The sequence below is a fragment of the Mixophyes fleayi genome, chromosome 4, assembly GCF_038048845.1.
Source record: "Mixophyes fleayi isolate aMixFle1 chromosome 4, aMixFle1.hap1, whole genome shotgun sequence".
In the NCBI taxonomy this organism is placed as follows: domain Eukaryota; kingdom Metazoa; phylum Chordata; class Amphibia; order Anura; family Limnodynastidae; genus Mixophyes; species Mixophyes fleayi.
Window position 1 is genome coordinate 78,990,838 of NC_134405.1, and position 16,456 is coordinate 79,007,293.

General features: G+C 43.1%; 1 protein-coding gene across 2 annotated transcripts in view; it reads right to left on the reverse strand.

The window, feature by feature from the left end:
* Window positions 1-16,456, reverse strand: part of SPG11 (SPG11 vesicle trafficking associated, spatacsin) — a 27,481-nt gene continuing 11,025 nt past the window's right edge. For both annotated transcript variants that reach the window (XM_075207518.1, XM_075207519.1), the window contains 25 exons: window positions 15,989-16,192; window positions 15,009-15,115; window positions 14,703-14,848; window positions 14,439-14,603; window positions 14,229-14,295; window positions 13,988-14,153; window positions 13,670-13,878; window positions 13,156-13,258; window positions 12,073-12,217; window positions 11,759-11,995; window positions 10,854-11,051; window positions 10,503-10,610; window positions 10,229-10,394; window positions 9,924-10,138; window positions 8,474-9,203; window positions 4,403-4,536; window positions 4,064-4,262; window positions 3,689-3,826; window positions 3,364-3,497; window positions 2,714-2,821; window positions 2,443-2,611; window positions 2,068-2,156; window positions 1,323-1,478; window positions 853-1,004; window positions 1-628 (listed from right to left, as the gene is read on the reverse strand). In XM_075207518.1, the coding sequence (XP_075063619.1) occupies window positions 448-628; window positions 853-1,004; window positions 1,323-1,478; window positions 2,068-2,156; window positions 2,443-2,611; window positions 2,714-2,821; window positions 3,364-3,497; window positions 3,689-3,826; window positions 4,064-4,262; window positions 4,403-4,536; window positions 8,474-9,203; window positions 9,924-10,138; window positions 10,229-10,394; window positions 10,503-10,610; window positions 10,854-11,051; window positions 11,759-11,995; window positions 12,073-12,217; window positions 13,156-13,258; window positions 13,670-13,878; window positions 13,988-14,153; window positions 14,229-14,295; window positions 14,439-14,603; window positions 14,703-14,848; window positions 15,009-15,115; window positions 15,989-16,192 (4,426 nt within the window). In that variant the 3' untranslated portion in view covers window positions 1-447. The remainder of the gene's footprint in view (window positions 629-852; window positions 1,005-1,322; window positions 1,479-2,067; window positions 2,157-2,442; window positions 2,612-2,713; window positions 2,822-3,363; window positions 3,498-3,688; window positions 3,827-4,063; window positions 4,263-4,402; window positions 4,537-8,473; window positions 9,204-9,923; window positions 10,139-10,228; window positions 10,395-10,502; window positions 10,611-10,853; window positions 11,052-11,758; window positions 11,996-12,072; window positions 12,218-13,155; window positions 13,259-13,669; window positions 13,879-13,987; window positions 14,154-14,228; window positions 14,296-14,438; window positions 14,604-14,702; window positions 14,849-15,008; window positions 15,116-15,988; window positions 16,193-16,456) is intronic.

A 16,456-nucleotide genomic window follows, 5' to 3' on the forward strand; every position in this document is an offset into this window, starting at 1 on the left:
TTTAGCACACAATCTGCTAATGCTTTTAATCAGCTGTGGAGTTGCCAAACTCAATATTAGTGCAAAATCTGGTAATAAAAGGTGCATTCAGTATCACTCCAGTAACAGACTGTGTGTCTGTCTAGTATCACAATGATGGTGTGTACAGTTGGTCCCACTAGTGATTTCACTTGCATAGTTTGGTAAAAGAAAAGGATACATTTGATTGTTAGTGCATTGCTGATTGTTGGGAAAAGGTCTATTTGCTGGTTACGTCAGTGGAGGTAGCTGTAAATATCTACAAGATTCTGGGCGATAGACTGCTCTGATAAAGAAGCTTGGTAGAAATCTGCTAATATAGATTTCTAGAAAATACTGTCTTTTTTGTAAAGTCGTCTTGTGTAGCAGTTTGTTCCTGAGGCTCAATGAGTTTCTATTATGAATTTGCAGGTCATAGCAGCTTCCAGTTTATCGCAGCAGCATATCTGTCAGACAGCAGCGTGTCTGGGTGTCTCTCATCAAGACATCAGTGATGTCATAGAACTTGTTTTCAAAGGCCAGCTTGTAACGCGTGTTAATGTCCTCACAATAAGAGATCACACGTTTCAAATTATGTAGTCCAGTGACTCCTGGAGGGTTCACCTTACACCTGAAAACACAAAATAATAATCCTTTACAAATCAAGCCTTGTTTCTTCAGAGCACTTTGCTTGCAAATCTAATGTGGATGTTCAGATTTGCTGAATCTAAGGAACTCATCAGTACCATAGAATGTCACTCTATATAATGTTCCACATTTCTTACATTCCTCTTCTATCAACAAAAACACTGTTACTTTCACCCAAATGCATCTTATCTGAGCTCCACTTCTTACTTGTTGGATAATTGCTCAAACACTCCAGTACCGAGCAGTTGGCGTTGCTTGAATTCTTCCAGATACTGAAAATCACCTCCAACAATCACCTTTGTATACAGGATCTCTGCCCAGTCTGGTTGCAAGTCATATGCTTCAGTAACAATAACTGCCTAAGAAAGACGATAACACAGAGATGAGCTAAATACAGTGACGCAAACACACACAACGTGACTGCTGTTCGTGAGATGGTACAACACTGGACCCTCTGGCTCTCCCAGTGAAATAGGAGGTCTCCATATAGTATACATTTTCAAGCACTTTCAAGAGGCAAGTTGGATATATGTACCGCACTTACAAATGCCAATTAAAATAGAAAATACCTATTAATACTAAGTAATTAGGTCCTGAAAATGTACCTACAGAAAATGTCAGACCTGTGACGTATGTAAAATAAAACTATCAATACACATATAGATATTTGCACACACCTGATAAAATCGTGGTAGTGCCATTATGGGTTCCATCAAGCACTCTCTATCCAAATTAATAAGCTTGGTTTGGTGGCCATTGTTCATTAGATGAAGTTGCAGAGTCAAAAGGCGGGTGAGACGTGCACATCGCAGTGACTGACGTACACAAGAATCCTGCATAAATATAAGATAGAAGATCAGGATGAAGTAGATAAATTACCAATAAACATTTAGGGGTATATTTACTAAACTGCGGGTTTAAAAAAGTGGAGATGTTGCCTATAGCAACCAATCAGATTGTAGTTATCATTTGTTTAGTTAATTCTACAAAATGACAGCTAGAATCTGATTGGTTGCTATAGGCAACATCTCCAGTTTAGTAAATAAACCCCTTAGCCTTTTCTTCCAACTATCTACTTCACAGCATGGGAATTTGCTGCATCATTGGTATTTCTGCTACTTCTAAATATTATCTGCACCACAATATCATAAGCATATATTATGTACAAGTTTACGGACTTCATTCAGATAATTTGCACTAGTTCTTCTCCGCCGACCGACAAAAACAAAGTACATAGTAATCACAGACATACAAGGGATAAGCAAGGTAACGGAACTGCAAATAGAAACTGACTCACAGGGCTACTATGTAAAGTCACGTGTATAACCAGCAACATACTTCTCCAAATACTAATTCACTCATGGATACATCAAAAACTCATGTCCTGTGCTGGAGGGTCAAATCAGGAGATCACTTATTTACCTTTGAGTAGCTCTCGGCAGCATCAATCAATAGCGTGAGGGCTTTCATAATGGATGATCTCAGTTCTCTCAGATCAGACATCCAAAATTCTGCAAGACACAGCACATTGAAAATGTCAAGTAACAGTTTCTTAGCAGTTCACAGCGTGTCTATGGCTTTATGTATAATTTGTTAATGAAAAACAGCCTTTAAGAACAGCTTCTACTGTCACATTATCCAGAAACTTAAATACGGTCAGCAGGAAGTGCTCATATTTCACTTTTGTTATCCACATGGTCTTAGCTCAGACACTGCTTATTATAGACAACTGTGGTCCAGTCCTTCTCTCACACCAAGCTTTAGAATCCCTAGCACACAAATCTCTAGGACACTTACCCCAAGGACGGGACTGAATTAACCGGAGCTGGATTTTTGCTGCATGCTCATGGTTGTGGCCGATATCACGGTGCAGACTGAAACAGAGCGCAGTCATGTTGTGCTTCTCGCTGTCACCCGGATGGCAGCGCTTAATATACTCCAGGAGTGCCGTCTGCAAGCCACCCTTCTATAAGTGCATCACAGGCAAGTTAGATACTATACTATAATAATTAGCATAGACTGCAAAACTGTCACAATGCAGCCTTATACAACCCATCTCAACACTCACCGTGTCAAGCTGTTTCCGCAGCAGAACTTCAAAGTGCTGGCTCTTGTGTAAAATATCAAAGACGTAAACCATGTCATTATACCGACCAATCCCAGACAGCAGTCTAACCTGAGGAACAGAGAGACAGAGGCACCGATAATAACTAGAGATGTTAGAAATTGTTTCAAAGTGGTTCTAAAGTCTAAAAATGTGTGATAAGTTCTCAAATTTTAAAATATTTGAGCTGAATTAGATCAAAGTGAACAGACTGGACTATGTTCGAGCAAGTTTGAACTTGTTTAAGCTTTAAATCTGTATAGCATATTTATTATGTTCCACAGAAACACAAACTAAATGAACTGTAATATTCAATGATCAAATTAAAATAAAAAGTTAAATATATATTAAAATTTAGTAACAAACTCAAACATGCGGAAAAGGCAAAATTTCATAGTAAATTTTAACTACAAACTTTGAACTCAGACTTTGAGTTTAAATGTCGAATTAGCACCATGATGTTTGAACCAAAAAAAGGTTTCGATACTTTTAAAATTGATTCACCCAATCGGGCAGGTTTGATTGAATTTCGAACTGGCTTAAACCGTTCAAGCATCTCTAATAATAACACATTTAGTCAATGATACAGGAGGACATAGTGGGAGTTGACGCACCATGAGGCTATATTCCTGGTTGGGTGCCAAATGCATCTCTGTAAGGTGGCGACAAGCTTGTAGGACACGCCGTATCCCCTCTAAGTGACATGTCAGACTGAAGCATTCATGAGCAGAGATAAGGAGTTCAATAACTAAAAAAGTATAAACAGCTATTATTGAGTGTCAGGCCAAGACAGTACAGCTTACAAGACAAACGTTGTGAAGCATGTAGGAAGGGGAGGCTGAGAGGAAGAGGGGACATGGCAAGAAACAATGGTGATAACTAGCAAGATGGAAGTCAGTTGTAAGAAGACAAAATATAAAATAATCAGAGTATACTGACTGCAATTTAGCTCGGTAAGGGGAACAGTCTCCAAATGGTCCAGCAAGTTTAACCCCACCAAAGTTGGATCAGGACACAGCTTTGCAAGTTGAAGAAAGTTGGATCTCTTCTCAGAAACATTATACAAATGAGACTGACCTGCACACATTGATAGAGACACACAATGACCAAGACGTGACAAAAGCTGAGAACGACGTGTGTTTAATTCATTGTAAAACAACTTGGTAGTATCTTTTATATTTTACTTATTAAACATGATAATTTTAAAAATGGTGTCAGGTCAGTAACCCTGCAAGAACCCCAACCTTCCCACCACAACTCCTGAATAACCACCAGTGGTTGGCACAATGTTACAGTCACACTCCTGACACCAACCTCCGTCCTTGTCTAGTGTCCTCCAGATTTTTAGACTCTCCTCAGCCACTATCTGTGCTACAGTGTCAGGGGAGAGCCCATGTGAGCTGATGACTGCCTGTGCTCTGTCGCTGAGCTCAAGGCGGCGGCTGGACAGCAGGGTACGCAGAACTTCACTTGGATCTCGGGAGGAGATTTCGGAGAAGGAACATCCTAGATCCTAAAGCATTGTGAAGGCAAGTAAGATTGAAAGACAGTTACAGCAACAATAAAACTAAATACACCAGAAGCACCTTCTCTCACACATATTACTAGTTATTTAATTATGCATTCGCAATCCCCTTCCTCACTTACACTTACCTGACTAAGCTCAAACATACACAACAGCTGTCTGCAAAATGTCTTTCCATGAGTACAGGCATCTTTCAAGACCTCCAGATATGTGACTACAGGATTGATGGGTGTCTGAGAAGATGTAGACTCCACACTGGAGGCTGGGGAAAAAGAGCTTCAAGTCAGGGGTTGAAAAAATAAATCAACATAGTGTTTGTCACAGTAATGTTGGGGGCAAGTACTTCCCAAAGTACTGGAGTCCCAATCTAGGATCCAGCAGTTTAACCAGTACGAGGGAGGAATGATCAGGAAAAAATTGTGTTTGGTGGAGTTTCCCATAAAAAAAAATTATTATATTTACCATGAAATCCTTTTTTGGAGACAGTAGTTGGGACACAGATGATATGTTATGTTCCACCATAGGAGTCAGAGCACTAGAAGAAACCAGACAACCCCTCTACACAATAACTCTTCTGCTTCTCCTCAGTTTCCCAACATCCCAGCAAAGTGACAAGAACAATAAGAGAGCAGTGTACACCAAGCACTGAGTATTGTTGTGTGGGCTGGCCCACCATTTATCTCCCCCTACAGCATCAGAGAAAATTATTTACCGGTAAGTAAAAACAAGAGTGTCATTTCTTCTTCTATGGTAGACAGAACACAAACACTGGGGGGGTCCCAAAACCTCTCTCTGAGGTTGAAAGTTTTACTTTGTAAAATTTAGAAAAGGAATGCGGAGATGGCAAAGTGACCACTCTATAGACTTAGTCTGTATAAAAATCCTCTTTTCTCTTTCATCCAATCCGAGGAACACTGCTACCATGGGGACGTTCTAAAGCACCCCCCTAACGCTCCGATAGCTCAGAACGCAAAACACTGCGAAAACTGGCAAGGGGAAGCAAAACATTAAATTGATAGAACTTAGTGAAGGTTTGGACAGAGAACAAGGTGGCCCCTAGTCAGAACTGATCTGCGGAAGCCCCGTTATGAGCAGCCTAAAAAGTCCCCACAGAGCGGGTGGAATGGACGGCACAGGTCAATCTGAACTCACATAATCCTACTTGATAGTGGACGTAATCCACCTGGCGATGGTCTGCATAGTAACCGGCCAGCCCTGTTTATGGGCATCGAACAACACAAACTGAGAATCAGGGTGAAGAAAGGCCGATGTCCAGGCCACATAAATCCGTAGAGCATGAATCACATTCAGGGAAGCCGAGGAGTTGAAGCCCAAAGAGGTAGCTGCATCCTGGAAGACCGGAACCACAATCTCCTGATTCAGATGAAAACCCGATACCACCTTTGGCTGAAAAAAAAGGAACTGTACATAACAAAGCCCTGTCATTGTGGAAGACGAGAAAGGGTGGGAAAGGGACCCAGAGCTCCGACACCAGGCACGTGGAAGCTATGGCCAGTGGAAACACTAACTTCCATATACAGAACCCCTTAAACCCCTTAAAGGAAAGTCTGCACCTCAGGCATAGTGGCGATTCACTGCTGGAAAAATAGAGATCGAGTGATACCTTCACGGGACTAAGACAAAGACCCGGCTTCCAGCCATCCCGTAGAAAGGCAAAGAAGCCGAAAGGAAGCCGTGTGGCAGACCCACTTGATGAAGGTATGCCACACCCAGTGGTAAATGTGGGCAGAAGCTGGTTTCTTGGCCCGCAACATAGTGTCCACTAGAGGCAGGTCCTGGTGCCAAAACGTACCCTGCAGGAGGAGGTCGACTCGAAGAAGCAGAGCCCCTGAAGGAGTGACTGTAATCCGCCAAAGGGCCAGCAGTATAGCATTCAATTCCAGAACATTTATCGGTAGAGAGGCCTATCTGACCAACCAGAGCCCCTGAAGGTGGTGGTGAAGCCCCAACGGCTCCCAGGCCGTTGGAGCAGGCACCTGTGGTTACTATGGTCCAAGACCACAAGGCAAATGACCTGCCCATCACCAAGTGATCCCGTACCAGCCACCAACGAAGGGCGAAACATGACTCCTGGATCATCTGGGCATCCAAGTGCAAAGGAGAACAAAACCATTTGCTCAAGAGGTCCCACTGGAAGGTGGGGAGGTCCTTGAATGTGGAAACCACCCAGAAGTCGCATGGAAGGGAGATGGCCGGTTACAACCTTCCTCACGGTGTGGGGAATGTGCATTGTTCTCCGGGAGAAAGACCTTTTGAACTTTGGTATCCATGAGGAGACCCAGGAATATTATGCTCTGGCAGGGAACCAATCGAAATTTGGAAAGATTAATTATCCACTCATGTTGTTCCAGTACCCCGAGGGTAAGATGCTGTTGTAGAAGCTGATTTGAGTCTGCCTTTATCAAGAGGTCATCCAGGTAAGGGACATTGCTCACCTTAGGGAATACAACTGAGTGACCTTAAACGCCATTATCTTTGTGAAGACTCTTGGCGCTGTGGAGAGAATTGATATCGTGCACTCCCCACCAGGAATGCACATTATTATTTCTGGGCCCTGAGAAGGGACTGATGGCCCTCCCAGATTGCTACATGGAGGTAGGCATTGCGAATCTTGATGGACACCAGGAACTCTCGTGGCTCCAACCCGTTTATCATCAACCGGAACGATTTCATGCAGAATTTGAACACCCTTGAGAGAGGAGGATGAGAGCCTTGAGATCGAGGACGGGACGGACCGAAACCAGAAAGAGGTTAGACTAGAATACTCGGTCCCTTTGCCCCACGGGAGCCCGTCAGATGTCTCCTGTGGATAGAAGGGAAACAACAAATTGATCGTTGATATGGGATTGCGTAAAAGATTGGTGGCAAAGAAACCATGGGGGGTCTGACCCCTGAAGATCGATCATATAACCTCCTTGCATGATCCCCAATATTTACCGATCCTGGGAGGACGCCGTCCTCGGGTCTCTGAACAGCAGCAGGTATCCCCCTACCCCACAGTCGTGAAGAGGGGCCCCATGAGGCTGCAGGTCCTCATCCTCAGAAGCAACCGGTGCCTGGACCACTGCCGAAGGGACCACTGGAATGGGAGTAGGAGGAAACACGAGAGCTGGGATCTCCGCCTATTGGGTTACCAGCTGCACAAGTGCCAATACAGACTCTGCTAGTGTAGATGCCCACACAGGATCTTCCATCTGGGGTGGCGCTCTATTCTGGCTCTGCTCAGCCCAGGCACACACCTCACAGTCTGCATAAACCGCAAGTTCTGCTGTCCAATGGGCAGTTTTGCTTTATCTTCCATGATAACTTTCCTTCTACATATCAGTTACTACTAGTTAGTGTACTGTAGTGTACAGTAACACATTGCATACACACCTTTGTATGTATATATATATATATATATATATATATATATATATATATACACACATATACACACACACACACACAAACACTCAGATTAAATATATACACTATAATACATATGGCAGACTGTAAAGAGTGAAATTAAAGGGTACTTAGCCCTCCTTGCTGGTATAGTGAGGAGGCAGGGAGGAGAGAAAACTGTCAGTAGTTCTGGGAACATTAGCGTGGGCTTCTAGTCAGGCAACTAGACAACTGGAGTATACTGGCTTCTGTAGTTCCAGCAGATTTCTTGTTTGGCTTCCAAACCAAGTCCCCCCCCCACCTCTAACGAACAGGGGACTTGGTACAATCCACTCAAAATGGCGGCTGCCACAGGTGGACTGCAGCGTTCTCTGCCCAACTACAGCGCTGGTTCTGGAGTGCAGGGGGAGTGCGACTGCTGCTCACTCAGATCGGACCTAACTGGACTTGAGAGCTATGTCTGACTATGTAGCATCCGTGTATGGGACCACAGCCACATGTGTGCCGACAGGTAGCACACACACATCCGTTTTGATTAAACAGAAAAAAAGTTAGAAAAAAGGGCAAAAAGATATAACAATATTAGCTGCAGAGCAGCCCTAGACCAAGGCCAACTCCTTGGGCATTTAAATGACACTGAGCTACAGGGGGTTGCAGAGTAGAGAAGTTCTGTCAGTAAGTTCCATTAAAGAATTAACTAGTTAAGTGCCAACTCCAATGGTGCCCTCATATAACCCCATGGTAGCCATGTCCCCCAGATTGTATGAAAGATAAACACTGTTTACACTTACAGCTCTGCAATCTCTTTCTTCTGCTCCAGACATTCTCTTGTGCATCTATGCCCTCGGTAAGGATATTCTGGATATCAGGGTGCAGCTGATGTACTGTTATTTCTCCAGAAGCAAGTGCCCTACAGCTTAACACAAGCCATAAATCACGATGAGACAGCTGGAAGTATCTGCATACACGGCTGGCTTCATGCACCTTACTGTCATCAAGTAGTTGGTCTATCAAACAGCGCAGCACTCGGGAATCTGTACTGTCATTTCTTCCCTGGATTACCTCATGCAATGGGGGCAGACTGGAGATATCAAGAAGATTAGGTGTGTTGAAGGCAGGCAGGAGGGAGAAGGAGAACTCTACAGTGAGACTAGTGAAGGCAGATGGCATTAACAGTCGTGATCCACAAGTCCTATTTAATACTCCTCGCTCAATGCGACATTTCCAGATCTGCTGCTCTAGTTCCTCTAACGTTACCAAAGGAACACATTCACTGAGAGACAGCCAGTGTCCAGCGAGAGTGTGCAAAAGTTCCTGTTCTGCCAATGCTTCCATCTGTTCTGTTACAATTGCTATAGGAACAGTATGACGGGAAGACTGAGATTGAAAGAAGTTGAATGCTACTTGTGGGGACAGCTGGTTGGTGCTGAAAGTCTTATGACACTTCTGCCAGTACTGCGCACGACTCTTTGGGCACTCCCATTGTCCAATCTCTTGAAGGAGACTTTGGTCCTGTAACACCTATTCAGAAAATAAGAAATGCATAAGTTATGTGTTTCAATTCAATCCAAAACTAAAATGTAAGTATGTTCATGCCTAAGTATAACATATTCAAGAACTATCGTTTGAGGTATGATGTGGATCATGGGGAAGCTTAATTTATTTGCACACAATTGGAAAAAAAAAAACTTTCAGAGCCTAAAACGGATCAAAGCAGTGGACAATATTGTGCACTCAACTAGAACGGAAAGGCAGATGCATCCAAACAAACAATATAACATCTTTATTGGCACAGGAGAACATTTACATATACTACTGTCTCTCACTACACCTCCGTCTAGAATGTAAGCTCTCATGGACAGGGTACCTATTGTCCCCTGTCTATTGTCTGACTCCCTCGTACATCCTGTCATGTCTGTTGCTGCTCTCTGTGTAAGTTCCCATAGCATTACTCACACTCATCTGTGCTATTTATGTGTATTACCACATCTATTTGTGACTTGCTTCTATATCTGGCTACGGAGTCTTATAAAAAAATAAATAATTGTGAATGTTACAAGATGTATCAGCTCGTGTCTTAGGTTTAGAAGCCCTACAAAAACACACAATCTATATCACTCTTAAATATGGGAGAAGGCAGCATAGAAGTGCATCAGAGATGACCTGGGGGTCAGAGAAATCAGAAGAGAAATGCATGGAATGGCAAACAGAATATTAAGATATATTTTCTCTTGAATTTACCTCTTCTATAACCAAGTTGTCAGTGGGCAAATCTGCCAGTTCAGCTATTCGATGAGCCAGAGAGAAGTGTCCCCCATCTAGCAGTATTTTCAGTAGTCTCTGGCATTCTACCTGTAGTGCCGCAGGGCTATAACTACTTAGAAGCTCCTTGCTAATGATAACAGACTGGTCTTCTAGGATGCGAGTGAGTGTATTCAGCTTGTGAATATCCACACCTACAAGATTAGGCAGAAATATAATAATAGCAATAATAACAGCATGGTGTTTAAATATATTAAGACAAGAGTACTGGATATCTATTTTACCCCCACACAAATGCTGGCTGTCGCTGTCACACAAAAGTTGCAATACTTTCTGTAACTCGTACGGAGTCCGGCTCTGAAGGAGGAGAAGCTGCAGAAGCCGAGAGGCTCGTGTCTGAATCCACAGGACAGGAATTGGATGAGGGGAGGAGCTGTCCAGAGACTGGAGCTATGGAAAAATAAACATTTTACATAATATCCTCTATGCAAATATGCAACAGGATAGGGGAGATAGATATTGAACGTAATATGACAACTATAGTTAAATCTCACTCACACTCATCAAACAGCGGTGGAAATCCAGTATTCGTTCTTTAGCCTCCAGATAATTCTTGTGCTGCAGACATAGCTCGTATGTATCAAGCAAGAGCAGAAGAGGACAATCCTACAAGACATATTACAGCAGGAGTCTTACTGAATCATACAGAGGTATAGGTCCATCTATAATTCTCTGCCTTAGAGTGATATAAGGGTCTTATCTTTTACCATTATGTTTTACTACCCACAGTTATTGGTCATTGTGTCTAGCTCTCCCATTCAATGTCCCTTCCCCTCCAGCACCCTTTTTTCGTCTCTTCCTATGCCCACATTTCCCAGATACGCTTATCCCACCTAGTCCCTTGGATACCTCCATAAATATGGTGAATGCTTTGTGCAGGGTTCCACTGTCCTTTTTTGCCAGTAAAATATCCCAAATCTGCGTGAGATCTTCCATGTTCCATGTATGATCGACAGAGCCAGAAACAGTGCATGTGATCTCCGAGTACGTGGCAGCATCCACAGAAGTGACAATCCATGCACACAGACAGGAGATACAGTCGGTATCCTAATTGGTAGAGCAGAAAACAAAGAAAAGCTTGAAAAAGGCCTATAAATGGAAGAAGTAAAGCGGATGAAAACAGCAGTCATGTTAGAACACGATCGTGCACCTACCTTCATTCCAGCATTAACATCACTGTTATAGTAAGTCTTATATTCATATATGTTATGCTTGTATGTTAGTGGAATCAAAGCATAACAATTGATACACAGCAGCTGCAATAAACAGAAGCCCAGTACCCAGTAGACCACCTGTATGGCTCTTTGGATCAGAAAGGTGTTGTCAGAAGGGAGCATTAGTTGCTAGCGCTTTTCCGGTTAGAAAAGCACTAGTGTTCATAGCAAACAATTGCTCTCACAATGACTTAAGTTACAGGGGGGGTGGGCTCTTCCCGTCCAATAGGAGGGAGTAGCTCTGAAGATACATGCAATGTTTTCTGAGCATGACTGTCCCCGTGTGACATGAGAAGGGCATTCCGCTTTCACTTCAATGGGTGATCATGGGAGCTATTGAGCACTATGAACATGAGTTCAAATAACCAAACTAGTATCATCCTTACCTGGTAGTCAGGGTGAGGGCGTTATTGACCTGTCAGTTGACATTAGTTTTATTTTCTTCCAGATTTTGTGTGCTGTAGTGTGCTGACTTTTAAAATGCTATCTGGGACCATTGCAGTTGCTAGGCATGGACAAGCGCTTTTCTTCTGCACTCACCTGTACGCAAGCAGCTAGCACACTGAACAGAGGCACTCTGCACCTCATACACTCCTTCAGAAGCATCTTTCCTGATTCTGCCATGCTCAGGCATTTCAGCAACACATGATGGACACTGTCTGGTTTTGTTTCACTGCCTATTCCTTGTAGAGTGCAATCAGTGGAGTCTATATCTTGCAATGCCAGGGCAATGTGACTACCCAGGACTGGATTCAGATCATTTAGGACCATAAACACCTGCAAGACAAAGAAACTGTTGTGAACACGGAGTGTGACGTCAGGTTGGATGAGAGATAGTGACAGTGTGCACGGACCTGCTCGGGGCTGTTTGCATGTATCAGGAGTTGCAGCCAGTCTTGTTTCTGTGCATAGTTCCTCAAATAAGTGGCGCTCATAGGAATAGAGTGTAGGAGACAGAACTGCACCATAGTGATCCATAAGCCATTGCACGGACGTGGACTGGGGGAGAACAGGGATATATTTCATAATTAAACCCTCACCAACATTTTCAGCCAATGTATTTTAGCTTGTTTTCCTCTCCCTGGCCATAAGGGAGTTGTCTTCTTCTATTTCAGTTTCCACTGACCAGTCTTGCCACTCTTTTCCTTGATTGTTGAGATAAAGATTTCCAGAAATGGCAGATCCCATGGCATTATTACACTAGCAGAAAGCAAGTGAGCCCAGTAGTCATGTAAGGAGCATAAGGGTGGTCACCAGAAGCTCTGAACGCCAACGCTTTTCCAGCTAGGAAAGCATTTATAGCACTCAGCTGCTCTTGTGCTGACAGGCTGACCCATTACTGTCACATAAGAGCCATTAAGCGCTGAAGATGCTGCATGCAATGTTTTTTGCGTGTAACCGCTCCAGAGTGACGGGAGGAATGTCCCCCCTACACCTCAATGTGGCAGCACTGGAGTGACTGAGCGCTACAAATACAGAGCTCTTCTATCTGCAAAAGTACCAACTAGTCTGATATCATCCAAACTTGTTAGTTTGGGTCAGTGAGTTAATGAATATTTCAATAGTCAGTTCACACTAATTGTATTTGCCTTCTTTTAGAATTAGTGTGCCATTGTTTAGCTATGTATGGACATTTTTCTGATTCTAACCATATCTGCCACATAAACAAGAACAGAATATAGTAACATTTACAAATTGGGGTAAATTAAATCTATATACCTGCCAATGCTCCAGAAGTCTCATGTGACTACTATCCCGCACAAGGTGCTTTGCACACTTGTTATCACATTCTCACTCACTGTACAGTTGTATTGTTCCTTTACATACCACCTGACATGTGCATGCTATCAAGTGTAGGTAACCGCTTACACTAGCTCACTCTGCGTCTGGTGGATTTTGCTTTCTAAGAAAAGTGCCAGTGTTTGGATATATCATACCTCTCCTCCTGATCTAAATCTGCAGCCACAACTTCATCCAAGCTTTGTAAAAGGTCCTTTGCGGTCTCTCTCTCGCTCTCCACTAGTTTTGTCAATCTCTGGGCTGCAGTGAACGAAAAAAAAAAGGTGAACCATTTCAGGAAATAATCTGGTTAGACACACTTGCCATATCTGCACATACCAGGCCCATGCAGTATATCCGCTATAGGCCTACTATATGTATATGATCCAGATGGCTATACATGTCGAACACATATCTGACACAAGAATATACAACTACATAAAGCAAATGCATCCGCTATAGCTCAAAACACATTGTATGTGGGTGGAATGTAAAACAATTTAATGTTGGCCACATTGGAAAGTGCCTCTTCTGTTTTAAGTTATCCAGTGCTAACTTGTGCAAGCGTGAGAAATAAATTCAGGATACAGGTCCCATCTCACTACTTTTCTTTATTATATGAACTTAACAATATGAAGATAAGTACACAAATGTAGTGATCAGCAATTATACCGAATGCCTGCATGTGAGATTTGTGTCCTGGGTCCTCCTGGAGAGATGCGGTGTGTGTCCAGATTAGATTTGCTACCTTCACATCCACGCGCAGTTTGTGGCTACTAATTCCAAGTAGCTCAAGAAAGCAAACACAGGAAGCAATAACAGATGGGATACTGAAAGAGGACAAGGCTAGAGAATACACGGCCTCTGCAGCCTGCTGAATTCTGCAAGAGAAAACGGTGAAATTATCAACCAAGCGGGATGTGGTAAATAGTGAGAGATCCAGGGGAGTAGATCATGTTAAAAAACAAATAAAAAAAACTTTAGACTTACAACTGCTGAGGAGTTTTGCTTTTCAGGAGTTGATGCACAACGAAAGTGGAGAAAGCCACTGCCGGCCGGCCACTACGTAAGTAGAAAAAGACGTCCAGCTGCTCTGCTGCTGACAGTTTATGGACCAGCTCTGGGCAGGAGCAGTGTGGGAGCACCGTGCTGGTGTCTGAAATAGAGAGTGTGTCACCAGTACTTGCTGGTCACGGTTAAATGTACTGCTGCTATGTAACAGATCACTTACCTCCTGCTGCCAGAGAATTTGTTGGCTGCCATGTGAAGAAGTGTGCCGGGTGGAAAGGGGACAAGGCCTATAAGGAACAGAGACAACATCACCACATTAGGCCCTTCAGAAAAGAAACCGTGTGATGTACAATGCATGTGTTAGCAGTGTCTCCTGTTCTACAAAGCAGAATGTATCCTACAAAGCTTTGGCTTTAACAGAGTACTGAACCTGCAGGAGATGATAGAGAGAAATGTCAGGAGGTGATCCACAGCCAGCTGGGTGCTGAGGGAAAAGAGCCGATTTCAGTTTGGGGTACGGGGCCAGCGCCATCTTCAATAGTGGCAGGTCCACGTTCCATTGACAGGGGCTTGGCTCTTCACGTTGCTCCAAAACCTGGTGGTGAAGGAAGAGAAATGTAGAAGACAGCACATATAGCAATGTAGAGAGGAAAACCGAAATAGAGAGAAAGAATTACTGAACATTGTATATTACCCCATCAATTCCACCAGGTGCATACATAATAGTTGCAAGGGCAAGTAGAGTATGCCCCTCCAGGAGCATGCTGTTCACACTAGGCTGGTAGCCAGGCATTAGCATATGAGCATTGGACAGGCTGGCATGGAACATTCGACTGGCATCTAATAGTGAGGAGATGTAAACATTAGGAAGCAGCATAGTAATGTAATGGAGGTTAAATATGGTCACAGTATCCAGAAGGAAACACACTGACACAACCTCGTTAGTGCCATTAGTATAAAAATGTCAACTGAAGAACCCAACTTTTTGGATTTTTCTTACCCTCCGTACTGGAACTGACTTGTCGGATATGCACCAAAAGCCCGAACCAGGGGTAAGTCTCATGTAAAGATGCATTGGTGAGGGCAGAACAAACTTCAGGGTATAATCTGTCAACAATCAGACCACAGTGTCAGTTACATAAAAGATCACATGTATGGCCTAAATAATTGCGCCCCTAAAACTTCTACCACCCAGCAAAAGGCATCTGTGGGTGCTGTGTAAAAGTAACACTCCACCAACACTTTACAAATATGATAGACTTATTAAAAGAAATCATATTTTATAGCCATTAGAACTGGCTTTTTTTGCCCTCCAAGATACAATGTAGAATTCTGTCCCTTATCTATAGAACCATCCACGATGCTACATATTCCTAGATATCTTCCGTAGGCTCTATATATCTCCCCAATTATACTATATCATCTGTCAGGGACCCGTGCATATTACACCTCTCACTCCTCCTTCCAAGAGGTCTTATGTCTGTAAGTTCCAATGGGGCAGAGACTGATGTGAGTGAGTTCTCTGTACAGCGCTGCGGAATTAATGGCGCTATATAAATAGATGATGATGTCACATAATTCAGTAGGTAACTCCCTCTCCCTAACTTTGCTGTCCAAAGACTCAAAATAAAATAAAAAAAATGATGTGGCTGACTCATACAGCAATCCAGAGCACTTCACAATCTTCATTTTTAAGGATATACATGTTGCTGGTTAATTGAACAAAAACAAAAGCTGGACGTATGAACTTATTTTCATATAGAAATGCATCCGACACCACGAGCTGCCTACACCAGTTTCACAGGAGCCTCCCATCACAACTCTGTGCTGATAACAATAAGATGCTTGGACTTATAGGCCTATGCTCCGCCCACTTCAAAAATGTAATTTACCCATACAGGAGGTGGCCGAGCTGAAATAATCTGTAGCCAATCTGAGCATTAGAATGACGAAGAGATAATAATAAATTATGGTCAATACCTGTGGTGATCCAGATAAGTGTACAGCAAGTACTGGAGACCGCGCTCAGCGCACAGCACCACAAAGCGATTATGGATCTCTGGATGTTCTGCAGAGCTACTTCCCTGCGCAGAGGTGGCTGGGGGCATCAATTTCCTACTAACTGCTAGACGCTCCACAAGAGACTCAAAATTATCCATGTCCGAGGGAATAAAAATGCTCATCCTGAGAAACAAAATAATGATTAATTTGCTATAAAGGCACTGGTGAATGGGCTGCAAACAGTGAGCCTCTCCTATTCAGAAGTGCTGAATACATACACAGTCCCAATTTGTGAAGAAGCACAGCTTTACAGAGACTCAAGCTGGGTATACACTACAGGTTTTTCACCTGATTATCGTGCCAATCACACGATAAACAACCGTTATGTCGGATATTGCATTAGTGTGCACATCGCATTGTTTCATTTGATTTTATAACCAAACTAAA